The following is a 15,377-nucleotide window of genomic DNA, read 5'->3' on the forward strand; positions in this document are numbered from 1 at the left end:
CACTTAAATATACACTTAAAAACCTTTTCCTGTCTTCCACACTAGCGAATGCTTTAGCCTGATGGTATTCTGAACAGGGATCTCTCTATGTTCTCATGAGGATGTGTGTTTGATTTGAGACTACAAAGCACTCCAGAAAGTCACTCTGGACGGGGACACTACCAGATGTGGTAAAGGTAAACGTACCTGCAGTGACCCTTGCAGAAAGCGAATCAGGCAAGAGTTACATTTTCTTTAAAGACACTTTTCTGTAATGAAGCAAAGACAAGACTAATTAAACAAAAAAAGAAGGTGGGGGTTCAGTCTTTTATTCCTAAAAACAATTATCTTCCAACTTGATCAAAAGAAGAAACAAACTAAGAAACAAATGTCAGACTTCATTTTGCCTCACTTCCTCTTCAGTAAGTATTTCCCATTTTCTTTAATTAAGAAAATGGCTAATGTTTATATCTCTGGTAATGGGTTTTTGTGTGCAGTTTTACAGTGTGGGTAATAAACTGTTACACTAGTATTACCAAATTATGTCAAACTGATTTGTATTTATCAATTTTAATAATTATCAATTTTAATAATAATTGTCACATTTTCATCATAATTATTTACCACATATGAGATATATTTATTGTATAATACATTGTATAATATCATCAGTATTCCTGTAGCTGTCCACCAATCTCTTTGTCTTGCAGGTGCTAAAAGAAGAAATGTAAGCGTTGTAAGCGTTAGTTTGAAGATGAAGTGATTCACATCCTCCTTACTCGGGCCCAGCATTACAGTGAACACCAACCTGAGTGGTGGTGACCCATACTGAACAGGCCACGGCACGTCTGCTTTGAGTAGTGTAAATCACGTCCACGTCTCTGTGTTTTCATTCCAGTTTCACCATCAAAGAGAAAAACCAGAGTGCAGAGTACAGTGGATACCACAATCCTACATCAGCATGCATTTCTACTGGGTTACTAGGGAAACCAGACCCCTTCTCTTGCTTGTGTTACAGAGAACCTCAGAAAAGGGGTCACCATGGTAACTGAAGAGAACGCGCGATGAAGGCTGCCTCTACTGGCTACACGTGTTACTACACGTCTTTAGTCTGGGCTGCATCAATACTCGTCCATGTTAACAACTCAAAAATGCTTAAAAACACATTTTACGAAATTATGAAAATCATGCAAAAACTCAAACACATTCAAGTTTCAGTTTCTCAAGGTTCAGAAATATTTGGACAGTCTCTCAATGTTCTTCTTGACAGTTCTTGAATGGGGTTTGACCTGCAGTATGATGACACTTATTCAAGTGGGGCCTTAAAAATGTACTCAATTAATTAAGTAGTTGGATAATTAGCTGAAAATATGGCTATTACACTGATCACTGGCTAAGTGTGTTCATCTTAGCACTAGAAGTGCATAAGATGAACACTACATACCTGCACTAGAAGTGCAGTGAGATGTATTCATCATAAACCCATCATCATGAACCCATCATGATACGTAGAGTGTGACAGCTGTTTGATTGTTCTTTAATGCTTGGCTGCATTATGTCTCTCAGTCCCATCCTAAGATGCGTGTAGGGTCATGTAGGGTCATGCAGGGACATGTAGGGTCATGCAGGGTCATGCGTACACAACCCTGAAAACAGATCACGTCTTATTTCACTTGTTTACAGTACCATTCATATAAATAGAATGATCAGTCTAATCTGCTTATTTAAAACTTTTATTCAGTTCTATTCTTCTATTTCATCCTTCCAAAGATGCAGTGATAAAGTTTTAAGACCCTTCAGGTTTGCTACATACCATCCACAGTTATTAAAAAAGACATTAGAGACATGGGAATATTAATACATGGAAATATATATCTATAAAGTCCCTCAATGTTCAACCCTTGTACCAGCATTTTGTAATCTATATTTGCTCCCATTAGGGTATTAGTAAATACATTTCCTTCCATTCCTACGCAGACAATACATAGCAGTGCATGTCCCTAGATGCTGGCCCTATTAGCACCATGTTTGATTGGGTACAGGATATCAAATCATAGATATATTAAAGTCAAACCTGAATCACTGCCACCAGGAATGATGAACTGAGAGTGATCTCTTGAGCATTTAAAGCTTCGGTCTGTGAAAGCCAAATCTACGTCAAAAACGTGGGTGTTACCTATACAGTGATGACGACTCTACGACCCGTTAGCAATGCTTATAAAACTGGATCCTGAGCTTTCTATCCAAGGTCAGTGACATCCTCTCAATGGATGACAGTGAAAAACTTACAGACGCCTTTATATCAACTTGTTTGCATTATGAAACACTGTCCCCTCAATTTTCTTGTCTTTTAGAAACGATTTTAAAACACCTTTAATGAACTTCATATGACGTCATGGTCTCACCCCCTGTACCTTTAGCGAACCGATTATTAGGTACTTTTCCAAGATTGCTCTGAGAACATCCATCAGAAGTGTGCTTGTGATGCCATCTTTTATTACTACGGACCCTAAATCTCTTTCTAGTAAACTTTACAACCTTTGACACTGTTCATTTTTAAGATAAGGGGAAGAACAATGTGTTATGAGTAGCTTATAATTAGCCTATATTTTATGTAAAGCATTTTGTTAACCTTATAGAAATAAATATATAGGCTACACAAATAGACAGCTTATTTTTTTAAGTCTGAGGTTTTTTTTGTTAAAACTTTGTAATATGGCCTGGTTGTTTCCTCGGTTAAGGTGTAGAAACGCATAACACTATAAATATAAAGTTTATTTTGCTGCTACTAAATCCTGCAGGTTCACCAGCACTGCCAAATTTACTGAAGAAAAAAAAAGTTAATACTGAGAACAGAACTGAATCAACAATAATAAACAGCAATACAACAGTGAATTTTCATCAATGTGCAATTTACGCAAAAAAGTGGGTTTAGATGAGTTTGTCAGCGATCTTGATTTATTAATGATTGCGGATTAGGCTTCATACTCGCAGTCTACGTCTAGGCCAGCTACCTAGTCCAGCAACATCAGGACCATCGCAAGACGAGTGGCGCGCTACTGTCTGGAGTTACTGGACCACATAATCCAAATCAACAGGAATTCTAGCCATATAATCGCTTAGGTTGTTTATTATTATGATAAAAATTTACCGGTGCATAGAAAAATTGTGCAGGCGCTGACGTAAGGCGATGATCAACCAGCATGCGGAGCGCACTACATGCACCGTGCAGGGATTGGCTCTCCTGCTAGTACGGATTTACAGATGGAGGAATAAGGAAACTGTCTCGCATTTAGCGCGGGGGCGCGCCCGTCTCTGGACATCTTGGCTCAAACGGCCACGTTACATATATGGTCCATCCGGGAATGTGAGCGCACCATTTTGGCTCCACTCCCCCCCGGTTTCTTAACCTTCAGAGGGCGGGGCCTGTCGGTTCCGTGCTGGAGTAGCACCGGAGCAGGATAGAGGCGCTTAGGCAACACGGAGACGGGGGAGAAAAACCGCTATCCGTGTAGGACTCGGGATATATTTTTTTTCTCCGTGGAGTAAGCCGCATCAGATGTAGCCAGGGCGTGTGTGCTCCAATATTCAGACGGCAACCATGCGCGTCTTTGAGGAGGATCGTGGCTGTAACCTCGTTTCGTGTAGCTAACGGGATAATCACGACGGCCACACTGGGCGTGCTTGGCGCAACAACGCGCCGCGTACGGGCAAATACGGCTCCGCTAGCTTAGCTTAGCATAGGGTGCCGACCATTTTAGCCAGCCGGCTAGCTAGGGCTCCGGCGGCGGCGGCGCTACGGATGTGGCGGCCGAATCTCGGAGCGTTGATTGATTTTTTTTCTTTTTTTTTTGACACCGCCAACGGCGTCGTCGTCCTCGGATAACGTTACCACACGGTTAAAAAAAAAGACGTCGACGACACGAACCGAGGGGGGATTTTTTAGGGAGCCGGTCGGCTGGCAGCCTAGACGAGGAGCGGGAAAGGTGGGGCGGCTCGAGCGCATACGCGCGAGCGGGAAAGGTGGGGCGGCTCGAGCGCATACGCGCGAGCTGGCTAGCTCGCTAACGGGTTAGCCGTGATCTGTTAGCCGCGATCTGTCTGTGGTATTTGTGGGGATTATTTAGTTAACGGCAGGATTCCCCTCGGATACACGTCCTGATCTCTCATCACAGGGCAGCGCGAAACGGAGCTGCAGCCATTTATTTATTTATTTTTATAATTTTTTTTATATATTTTTGGTCGTAAATCAGTTTTTTTTTTGGACGGATTTTCTAGAAGAGAGGAGCCCGGTTGTCGCTGGACCATGGCCGACGACGACGTGCTGTTCGAGGACGTGTACGAGCTGTGCGAGGTGATCGGGAAGTGAGTATGAGGGCGAGTGAACGGGGCCGCTCGACGGGAGTTAACCGGGGGCCGCGTGTCCGCGCCAGGCTCCGCCGACTGACGGGGTTCACTCGTGAGTTGGTCCCTAAGAAGACGAGAGACTGGCCCGCTGCGCCCAGCTCGCCCACCGTGACGTGCGGGCACCACTTGGATAAATACGGCATTAATTCCTCTCATTTAGTAGAATATTTACATTTATAACACACAAGATCACAAATGGCCTGTGCATTTTCTAATTGTTGGAATATTAACGGCTGTGTTGGGTGATTTTTGAACCAGTGAATAAAGAAATTCAAGTATTGGCATGGAGAACTGAACAGACGTGTCATTATGTCCATCAGCTACAAAACGATGATAGTTTTTGCAGGTCTGGTGTCTGATAAACGTACTCCTAATATAAAATATCACTACATTGCGAACAGGTTATTTGCCTGAACAGTTTTGTCCCCATTAAAATTGTTATATAAACCAGAAAGGGAAAGGCCCATGAGAATATGGTGGTCATCACCATCAGAGGTTAAGGAGCAGTAGAGTCCCGTAGTAATGGCTCAGATCCTGTGATTTAATGGCACAGATCCTGTGATTTAATGGCACAGATCCTGTGATTTAATGGCACAGATCCTAGCTAGCATTGTCTGTATGTGATATGAAAGTCTGATCTGCATTACCCAGGCTTCAGGTGCCCGACGACATTCGGCTAACCAGCATGATGTTGATAAACGTTATTGCTATTTTTTACCTTTTACGTATTCCTTATTGATCACATTACCCCAGCTAAATCATCAGTGTTGAATAAATACTTGTTGTTCCATTACCTTTCACAGTGTTGAGTAAACACTTAAGTTATAGTTTTGATTTAACTCTTGCTTGAATTAACACCCACAACATTGACTACTGCAGGTAGTGAATTACCTCAGTGTTGAGTCAACATCTACAGTGTTGAACTGAGTCTTGAATTAACTGAGTCTTTGATTCAATATTGTCAATTAACTTGTACATATCTGGTCAAAAGATAAAAGCCCGGTGTGGACAGACGGAAGGAAAGGCATTGAGGGACTCTGACTTTAAAAAAATAGTTTTTAAAAAGACAGTGTGAAGATATTCATGTATCCTAATGCAAAATCGGTCTAAGTGTAAATGCTAAATTTGGTTTGTAGGTCACACTGACAGGGTGACGTAAGGGATTACTGAGGACTGTCCTGTCTCCGTTGTGAACGCTCTGAGTAAGACATTGATCTCCTTGTCTTCCGTATGGAAAGCCCCCTTCTTGAGTCTCTTATGTTTGTGTCCACAAACACCCACACGCGCTGTTCTCTCTCTAGCATCGCTTTGGTAAGAGGGGGCGTGTCTGTGTCTCTGTGGCAGTCTTGTTGGACAGCCAGCGTAGAGGGACATTCGTAGTGCCCCTGCCTCTCTGCTATTCCTCACTTGTGTTCAAAAGCGATTCTCACAGCCTCTGATGTGCGGTGTAGTTTGAGTCAGATTGATCATAATTAAAATCCAAGACTAGTACACCGTTGTTTTCTGCACGTGGCACTCGGCCAAAGCCTCGGTGCCTTGAGTGGTATGATTTGGGAACTCTATAAAGCCGTTGTCCCTGTCAGAATGATGAACTGTGTGTAGCTTAATGAGCTACTGAAACGGAGCTGCTATCGTAGGAACAAGGTGGGATATTGTCTCTGCTAGTACACTCCATGCTGATGCGTGAAGGCACTGTCCTATGCTACCCTTTCTCCACTGGTTATATATGTGATGGCCAGCTCATAAACCTGGTTACACTGGTGTTTTAGTGACACTCTGATCAGATCGGCAGAGATGCTGCACGGTGGTGTGGTTTTAATTGTAAATGCTATATATTTGCCGTCGTCTCTGCAACGTTTAGGGTCTAACTGGAGTATGTGCGCCGTATAGGATTCTGTTTAAGGCATACACTGTAAAGCAGGTCAATTCCGATGTGTGTCAGCTATCAAAAAAGCAGGATTCTTTATCTCAAGAAATACCAACTGGGAGAGGTATGTTGGGAGAGGTATGTATGTTGTGTGTTCATGCCAGCGTGCAGTCAGAGGTGCTTGGCACCATGTGCTAGCTGTAGTGATTGGCTTTGGTGGGAGGCCTTGCTCCTGGGGTGTGGCCTGCTGATGTGCTGGTCTCCTATTGTGAGAGACAAGAGAGAATCACAGTCACAGGAGTTGATGAAGAGAAACATCGTTTAAGAGGCACTTCAGCTGGTGGTCATCAGTGGTTCTCACAAACAACGTATAGGCTACTGATAGACGTGCATTAATATTGTGTGGGAGTCTGTATATTAAAAACGACTTGTTTTCAGTCAGTTGGATGTTGTGTGTGTGACGTGACGTGTGAAAGTGTTCATTGGGGTTTGGTGTGTAATTTGGGGGTGCGGGTGGAGTGAAGACTCCAGACAGACAAGTGAGGTAGAGCCTGCAATTTTGGCCCTCGGTGGGCCTACAGAAATAGCGAATGCATATAGTGACTGGGGCTATAATAGCAGAAATGTCTTTTGAAGAACACTGTGGAAAACCAGAGACCACATTCATTCTGTGAAATATGTAGAACTTGTGTTTAAGTGCGTGTGAACGTCAGTAAAAGCTTAAGAGGATAGGTTTGTTTCAGGGAGAAGGTTTTACTTTTTGTAAAACCAGCACTTTTACAAACGTACGCTGGCATTAACCTTTTCCCTTGGTTTTGTTAGCTGTATTGGTGTTTCCAGTCATTTCCAGTCTTGTCATTCAACTTTCAGTTCCTAAAAGTTAGCTCAGTGGTTGCCTTGATGACCTCTAGGAACACCTGTATGCTTTACCCGGCCTTTGTTTTACGCTCTTATGCAGAGGAATGAATGAATTGCGTCGCAGGGGTGAGATGTGTGTGTGCACGATAAAGTGAGCGTTTATTACACTGGTGTGAGAATGCAATCACATGCACAATGCCAGGCCAAAATGCTGAACAGTCTTTATTGATTCTTTTGCTTGTTTCTTACTAAACCAGGTGTCTGTGTCTGTGTGTGTCTGTGGGAAGAAGCCGATGCCTTATCTTGAAAGCAGTGGTCCTTATTCATATGCACAGGAAATGAGGTTTAGGAGTAGTTCATTTGCATTGTTCATGTCCATGAAATGATGTATTCCTGTTAACACCGGGACCACACCGTCCTATGTTGTGATGCTAACTATTTTCAAATCAAATGTCTTACAATTAAAACATTCTACAATAAAGAATGAGAGAAATGCCTCTGATGTATTACATTTTTCTCAGGATTTTCCTCATGACATTCCAGAAGAGTCTTGCATGTAGAAGGCCGAGTGTGATTTCTGTTTATTTGTTGATTTATTTTTGAGGTGAGTCAGAATGTTTTAATACCATCACGTCATTTAATATTTTTCTATCTTGCCCAGCATAATTACAGCATATTTCACTGCCTTATCCCAGTATGTCAAACATTTCTACTGAGTTACTGAAAAGTGCAATGTTGTGAAATTAACTGAATCAATCATATTTTTATATTTTAAAATATCAAAACATTTTGCATATATTCTGGGTTAATTTACATTTAGAGTTCAGGTTAAGGCTATAGTAATCATAGTATAGTACTAGTATAGTATCTATAGCAGTTTGTTTTTATGGTTAGGTAATAGACAGAAAACTTAAAATTCTGACAAATCAAAAGCACAAAGATCTGTAACATATGCACGAGGACGTCGCTGCTATTTACTAACAGGGTGTTGAGATGCATAACCAGTGGTAAAATCCAAGGAGAGTTTTGGTTTAAACTTCGTTAACCATGCCTGTTTGCAATGCCAGTGTGTGGTGTGGGGGGCTTTGGTGAAACAGGTGTGGTGGGGGCGGGGTCTGGTGGGGGCGGGGTCTGGTGGGGGCGGGGTCTGTGGATGCGCCAGAGCTGAGCAGGAGAAGGAAGGGCGGTTTAACACGCACCCTGCAGGGCGAGTAGCAGAACACCAGCTCAGCCTCCGAGTGGCTCAGTAATCACACGGCGTGCGACAGCTCCCAGATCAGTGCTGGTGCAGCTCCCAGATCAGTGGTGGTGCAGCTCCCAGATCAGTGGTGGTGCAGCTCCCAGATCAGTGGTGGTGCAGCTCCCAGATCAGTGGTGGTGCAGCGCCCAGATCAGTGGTGGTGCAGCTCCCAGATCAGTGGTGGTGCAGCTCCCAGATCAGTGGTGGTGCAGCTCTCACTCCATGGAGTGAGAGGGTGGGGTTGGTGTAGTGAGTGGGGTGGGTGTAGTGGGTTGGGGCAGTAGTGAGAGGTTTGGGGTGTGGGAGTTGTAGTGAGTGGCTGGGGGCAGTAGAGAGGGTGGGGTGGTGTGGTGTAGTGAGTGGGAGGGGCTTTTGTGAGAGGGTGTGGGTGAGTGGGGTTGGGGTTTAGGTGCAGTGTGAATTGGGTGGTGCCATTGTGGACCTCCTCCTCTTATTAGTGCTCAGAGATCCTGGCCAGGCTCCTGACGGCTTTGCCCTGGTCCTCTGTTCCTTACTGTGTTTACACTGGACATTCAATGGATGGGAGCTCTAGTACACTGCAGAAAGTGCCCGTGTGTGTGTGTGTGTGTGTGTGTGTGCCTGCCTGCCTGCCTGCCTGCCCCTGTGTGTGTGTGCCTGCCTGCCCCTGTGTGTGTGTGCCTGCCTGCCCCTGTGTGTGTGCGTGTGCCTGTGCGTGTGTGTGTGTGCGTGCCTGCCCGCCCCTGCGTGTGTGTATGATTGCATTACATGATGCTTTCTTCTTGACTATATGCTGTGGTGAAGTGTGTGTTGAGTGGGTTAATATTTGCCCTGGTCCTCAGGCGTGCTGCAGAGTTGGTGAGGTGAGCCGTGCGATGAACACATTAGCTCCGTTTAAGCTTGTCTTGGTGAATGGTTGCAAATGGGCCTCTCAAAGCAATCAGTGCAGACGCAGCTTATCAATGATTTAAGATGTGCAAGCTGACACGAAAGCCAAAACTCAGGCTTTTAGCAGGGGCTCCCCCACATTCATATCTCACACTGTCTACGCCTCAGATGTGCTAAAGAGAGGAGCTAGTCTGAGCTAGCATGTTCTCCTCCTTCATCCCTGTATGGCATGTACGTTGGTCCTTTTGTTTGGTGTGTATAAGTGTCCGGTTTAATCAGATGAGGCAGAAGGTTCATGGTACCTTTGGAAGTAGTGAACCGCTGGTATATCTTAAGGAATTAAAAGCAACTCTCACTAAACATGCCTCTGGACAAACTGATCCGGAGTCAGTGAAAATGATCTGGCACATTCCAGTGCTTGCAGGGCAGCTTTCCTGTATTGTACCAGTGTTTTCCTTTGACATGTTTCTCCAGTCTATCAAAACATATTATTGAAGCTGTGGTCTGTCAGGGCAGTGTAATTTGGAGCTGGACTTTGGGTATTTTGCCATTTTGTTAGACCTTTTCCATATGTGTTTCTAAAAATAGAATTTGCATTAAAAATCCCTGAAAGTGAAAAAACATCTTATGGTGCATCATGAATTGCTAATAAAATGTCAGTTAAGAGTGGTGAGAGCTGAGCAGTGCACTGATATTTAAGGGATAGTGTAACTATTATTTTTCTGACTTATATAATAAGTTTGTCTGGAAATCTAGCATAGCTAGAATAGTGCAAACATGTCCACCAGAGACTGAGAAGTCCCTGTATTCCATACGAAACTTATATAGACCAGATCTTAAAGTAATGAATACCATAATTCTTTGTTTTAACCAGCTCTTCACAAAAACCTCCTCTCTACGCTCCCAAGTACTCTGTGGTTTACGATGTTCGCAGGTTCTGGTGTTGTGAGAGAGGCTGTGCTTTTGTTAGGGAACATTTGGGGAAAATTGTCATCAGTTAGTTCAGTGGTTCCCAAACTTTTTCTGCCGTTCCCCCTTTAGTAGATGAGAATGATGAGTATATTTTTGCGCCCCCCCCCACATTTTACTTCCAAGCTCCGCGCTCCCCCTACAATAGCTCCGCGCCCCACCTAGGGGGCGCTCCCCCCACTTTGGGAACCACTGAGTTAGTGGAAAAGAGTAGCAGCTCTGTAGTTAGTTGAATAGAGATGTGGTAGTTTGTTGTTTTATTCAGTGGGAAGTAAATCAGGAGGGAGCCAGAGACGCTTCAGGAAAAGCTCTTGAGATGAGTCGTGGTGAACCACATGACTAAGTGCAGCCTGTCTGGGGCCAGTCTCTGCCTCTGGGGCCAGTCTCTGCCTCTGGGGCCAGTCTCTGCCTCTGGGGCCAGTCTCCGCCTCTGGGGCCAGTCTCCGCCTCTGGGGCCAGTCTCCGCCTCTGGGGCCAGTCTCCGCCTCTGTAACGGGGAGTGACACGGATCGCCACCTCCCTCTGCCACAGTCACGTTTTGAGCAGATTTTCTTTAACACTTGAGGTCAAAGGTCATTCTCTTTGAACCATACAGTGTGATAAGTATTGTTTGAAAGGGCTAGTAAGTAAGTCAATTTTATTTATAGAGCACATTTTAAAACCAAAGTGCTTTACAATGTCAAAGAAACACCATACCCAATGCTCACTACATAAAACATATAACTTACATAAAACAGAATAAACGTCCCTCTATATGCAGTTAAAACAATCTAACAACTGCAGAAAGCTAGCTTGTAAAAATGTTTTTAGTTTTGATTTAAAAACAGTCACAGATTTGGTGTGTCTAATGGAATGTGGAAGACTATTCCAGAGTTTAGGCTAAAACCTGCGTAAGCCTTGCTGTTGCATTAACATGTTTTTAGTGCTCAGTGTTCGTTCATGATTAATTTGGCCATGTGAAAATCCAGATGTAAAAATATTATGGATACACTGGAGTTGAATTGGGATCTGATCTCTCCGACCACATTCAGAGGTGGTCAGGACAGGTCTTGACCACATTTGGAAACCCTATATGGTTTCATTATCCACATACAGTTATGTAAATGGAAGTATATCCACTAAGTGCAAATGAGGTACAGCAAGAAGGAATGATGGGTATTCTGTCTCAGTGAAGCCGGACTCAAGACCTTCTCATCGAACAATGCAGGCGAATTGTCACTGGTAGTAGCATATGAGATTCCATGTTTATGGGAGGAGGTATGGTGGAGGTTACCTAGATGTTGGTGTTCTTACATGTGGAGTAAAACTCTCATCCCATACTATTTATTTATTTATTCTCATGCCTTGAATGTGTGTGGCTGGGTCAAGCTAAAATATAGATTTAGAGTCTTGATAAAGTCTTGATTTACAGTATATAAAGAGTATTGAAACCAAAAATGGAAACAAAGCCTATTAAAGTTTAAATCTCACTTGTGCAGCAGTAAGCCAGACAAGCCATAACAACCATATAATTGATCTAATGTTTCAGTAATTTCCCCAGTGTTTAGTTGTTTGCATTTTAAAGGTTTCTTATTCCTATTAATGTTTAGTTTACTGGAAAAATTCCAAGCCAGAGAAATCTGAATGTCAGTGAATGTCTTTGTGGAAAGGGATTTCCTTTTGTTTGATTGTGTGCTTGTTTCCTCGTTTATCACGAGCTGTACACTTTATCACATGAACTTTGAAGCCTGTATCTCGGGTGCTGCAGCAGTGACTCCAGTACCAACATCTCCCTCATTTGTTATTTTAGGAGTGCACCTTTAAACACGACATCAAGCTCACAGTAATAAGTGGAGCACGATCCCTTTGTTGTCTCTGTCTCCCGTTGACTCTCTGAATGTGCCAGGACGAACCGAGAGTGTTGGAGTAATGAGAGAAGTGAGGCTGAGTGTGTGAGATCCTCTTAGGTTGTTTGAATATTAATGGGTTAATATTCTCAACTTGGTCTTCACAGGTAAATGTAAATATGAGTCTCTTTTGTTCAGACTGAATTACTAAGCAAATTTGGTCAGTCCACTAACAAACCTGCATGGAGACAGAATTAAGGTTAAAAATACCCAAGGTGCCCTCTTCTCTTTCATGTCATAGTTGTGAGTGGCAGTAACATTGCAATAGTGACTCCCTCTGAGTCATTTTTAATTAGATGAGTCCTCTCCTGGACCCTGGGTTTACAGACAGCTGTGGGATAGTCCTGTCCTAGACCCTGGGTTTACAGACAGGTGTGAGATAGTCCTGTCCTAGACCCTGGGTTTACAGACAGGTGTGGGAGGGGCTTCAGGAGGCACTGATGGACTATCGCACTCTGGGACAAGAAATGCTGTTGTAAGTCCAGGGGTCTCTGTGCTCCCAAGTGGTGGCATAGTAACAGATGAACTAGATGTTCTGAGCCCAGATCTGCTTTCTGTTTTGCTAGATATTGGGATGATTCTTGAGCTTCCAGTAGCTTCCCCTTACAGAACCCAGTTGATCACTGCTGTTGGTGAAGAATGAACCGTCAGGCTACGGTCTGTGTTTGATGCGTCAAGGAGTGGCGAGAAACGGACGTGAAAACCATGTCATGGGGCAGCTGAGAGGAACCTTGACCTTGCAGTGTTGACGCAGGAATTTTCGCTTAGGTTGACGGATCTCCGAGTCTCTTCCTCTTCCAATTTCTAGAAGATATATAGAAGAAACCCATCTCTTCTGATCTTATTTCCTTGGCTCAACTGTCTCCTGAGCGTGAGCTGAGACTACAGATGCTGGACCTTCCAGGGGAAATGGGACAGGGGAGACTGCTGGCTCAGGCCTTGTGGTTGTCCAGCTTTTTGTCAAGTAAGGGACTCAAGGATTATCTCAGTAAAGTAAGGTTGGTCTAACCTATTTCCAGAAGAGAGGAAGTGAAAGAAAAATGGTAGAGTAGAAAGGACATAAATGGGCTACAGGCCCAGGCCCATTTACTTCTTAAAGCCAAAACTGTGAAATCCTAGAACCACAGGTGCATCTGAGATGGAGTGATCTTCCTGTCAGGTGGCCTGGTAGGTTTTGTATTCCCCTTGGATGTGGTGATGGGTTTAGGGAGTCCGTAAAGGGGTCGTAGGATTTGTCCTAGTGTTGGCCAGCCTGTGTGCTGTCTTGTTCAAGGTAAATGAAAGGTTTTTTTTTTTTGGCATGTGGTGATGGAAGAGTTGCTTTAGCTCATTTGTTTGCATGGCCATGTACCTTATTCGTTTTTCTTCTACTTTCAACATGTTTGGTTTAAGTCAGTAGACCACTCTACACTGCAACCTTCTAGCTAGGTGCTTAGCACTAGGGCTGCCATGATTAGTCGACTAGTCACGATTATGTCGACTATTAAAATAGTCAACGACTAATTTAATAGTCGATGCGTCGTTTTTTTTTTCCTCTCCAAACTGCTGCGACGGTATCCACTGCTGCGTCTGCCTTTCTGTCCTTGACGCACATGCGCAATAGTGGAAACGGGGGTAGACAGTTGACGACATCCCAGGACGTTATACAGACTGGCATAATGGCTACCTGTTTGCACGCGTTTCGGAACCCGGCTACGGAAAATGATCCCACACTGGAGTTCCGTAGCCGGGTTCCGAAACGCGTGCAATATCTGCAAGGCAGAACTTTCCTTCCACGGCAGCACAACCACGATGTACGAGCACCTGAAGCATGTTGTGGCTGATTGTGACAATGATGAAGAGGGACCGTCATCTCTGTAATCTAAATCCCTAGTTAGCTGCTAAAGTTACCGTAAACAGAGCGTTAACTTAATACTTACTTATCGTGGTAGCTGTAAAAGTTAACATTAGTGATGGCGATTTGTTTCATTAGCCTTAGCACGCACTCGTGTGTTTTCTGTAACGTCAGTGAGACCAAAACTTTATTTTTGTGAATAATTCCTGTTTCAGGTCCCTACCTCAGGGTTGCTAACACACGCATTTGACTGTCTTCACACGCTCTCACGCCACACATCCGATTTCTCACGCTGAAAAAAAATCTAGTTTATTTACCTCTGATCCACATCTATGATTCAACGAGTTACTAGTTCGCCAACCACTGGCAATTGATCGCGATATAATACTTAATTTATGTCCATTTTACACCCCCCACCCCTCCAACAATTTACATTCAATTTAAATGTAGCTAAGTTTGATGCCAGAGACAAATGAAAGGAAGAAAAACCTAAAAAAAATTATTTCTTTATTTATGTATTTATTTTTGCGTTGTTTAAGCCAGTGCCTTATACTTATTTTAATAATTGTTTGTTGCAAAAAGCTGCATATTTCATTAAAGGTTTAATGAACTATGATCATAATTGTTTTTATTTTTAGTTATAGCTGAAATCTAATAATGGTTATATAATAACAGTTGCATTCTAGTGTGATAAACTGTATGTTTTATATTGATTTAACGTACAGTCCGATTAGTCGACTAATCATAAAAATTAATTAGTGATTAGTCGACTATAAAAATAATCGTTTGTGGCAACACTACTTAGCACTGATGTCATTGTAACTGGGCATATGAGAGACAAGCCTGTGTGTGTGTGTGTGTGTGTGTGTGTGAGAACCTGATCCCAGTCAGTCTCAGCACTTCTGTCTTCTTCTCCAAATGATTGTATTGCAGATTATAACAGATGGTTAGATGTATTTACTTTATAACGGTGTACAACAGCATTGTTATGCATGTCCGATGCATTTCCAATGTTTAGTGTGCTAATGAAGGAGTTGACATCAGTTCTGTCAAAACGTTCATTTTTAAAGAAAAAAATATACCAAGTCCCACTTCTATTTGCTGGTCAATTAATTCCTGCTGTGATTCAGTCTGTTCACGATTTTGTGGTTCATGGTTTTGGTGGTGCTAGAGGCAGGATTTATAACCCCAGTGTTTGATTGGTTTTCAAAAATGAAACACCATCACCAGAGTGCTCTGGAAGCCAACGTTGATTTGGTGTCTCTCGGTACCAGCAACACGAGATGTGTTGTTGGGCTTGGACACGCTCCACTGAGAGCACGAAGCAGTGTTAATTTCCACACGTTCCCCTTACCAAACAGCCCTGCTCACATCATGGCCACAATTGCAACAGCACTATAAATACAGTGATGCTAACAGTATTGAGCTAATAACAAAAAGCAATCATTGAGGGTCAGCGGGGACCTCTTC

At 43.3% G+C, this 15,377-nt stretch overlaps 1 protein-coding gene across 9 annotated transcripts in view; it reads left to right on the plus strand.

Moving 5' to 3' along the window:
* Window positions 1-3,399: 3,399 nt before the first annotated feature.
* caskb (calcium/calmodulin-dependent serine protein kinase b) overlaps window positions 3,400-15,377 on the plus strand; it is a 51,605-nt gene continuing 39,627 nt past the window's right edge. For 7 of the 9 annotated variants that reach the window (XM_077015946.1, XM_077015948.1, XM_077015950.1 and 4 more), the window contains exon 1: window positions 3,400-4,344. In XM_077015946.1, the coding sequence (XP_076872061.1) occupies window positions 4,286-4,344 (59 nt within the window). In that variant the 5' untranslated portion in view covers window positions 3,400-4,285. The remainder of the gene's footprint in view (window positions 4,345-15,377) is intronic. The other 2 variants (XM_077015949.1, XM_077015953.1) reach the window with 1 other exon arrangement.

This window comes from Brachyhypopomus gauderio, chromosome 8, assembly GCF_052324685.1.
Source record: "Brachyhypopomus gauderio isolate BG-103 chromosome 8, BGAUD_0.2, whole genome shotgun sequence".
Taxonomy (NCBI): Eukaryota; Metazoa; Chordata; class Actinopteri; order Gymnotiformes; family Hypopomidae; genus Brachyhypopomus; species Brachyhypopomus gauderio.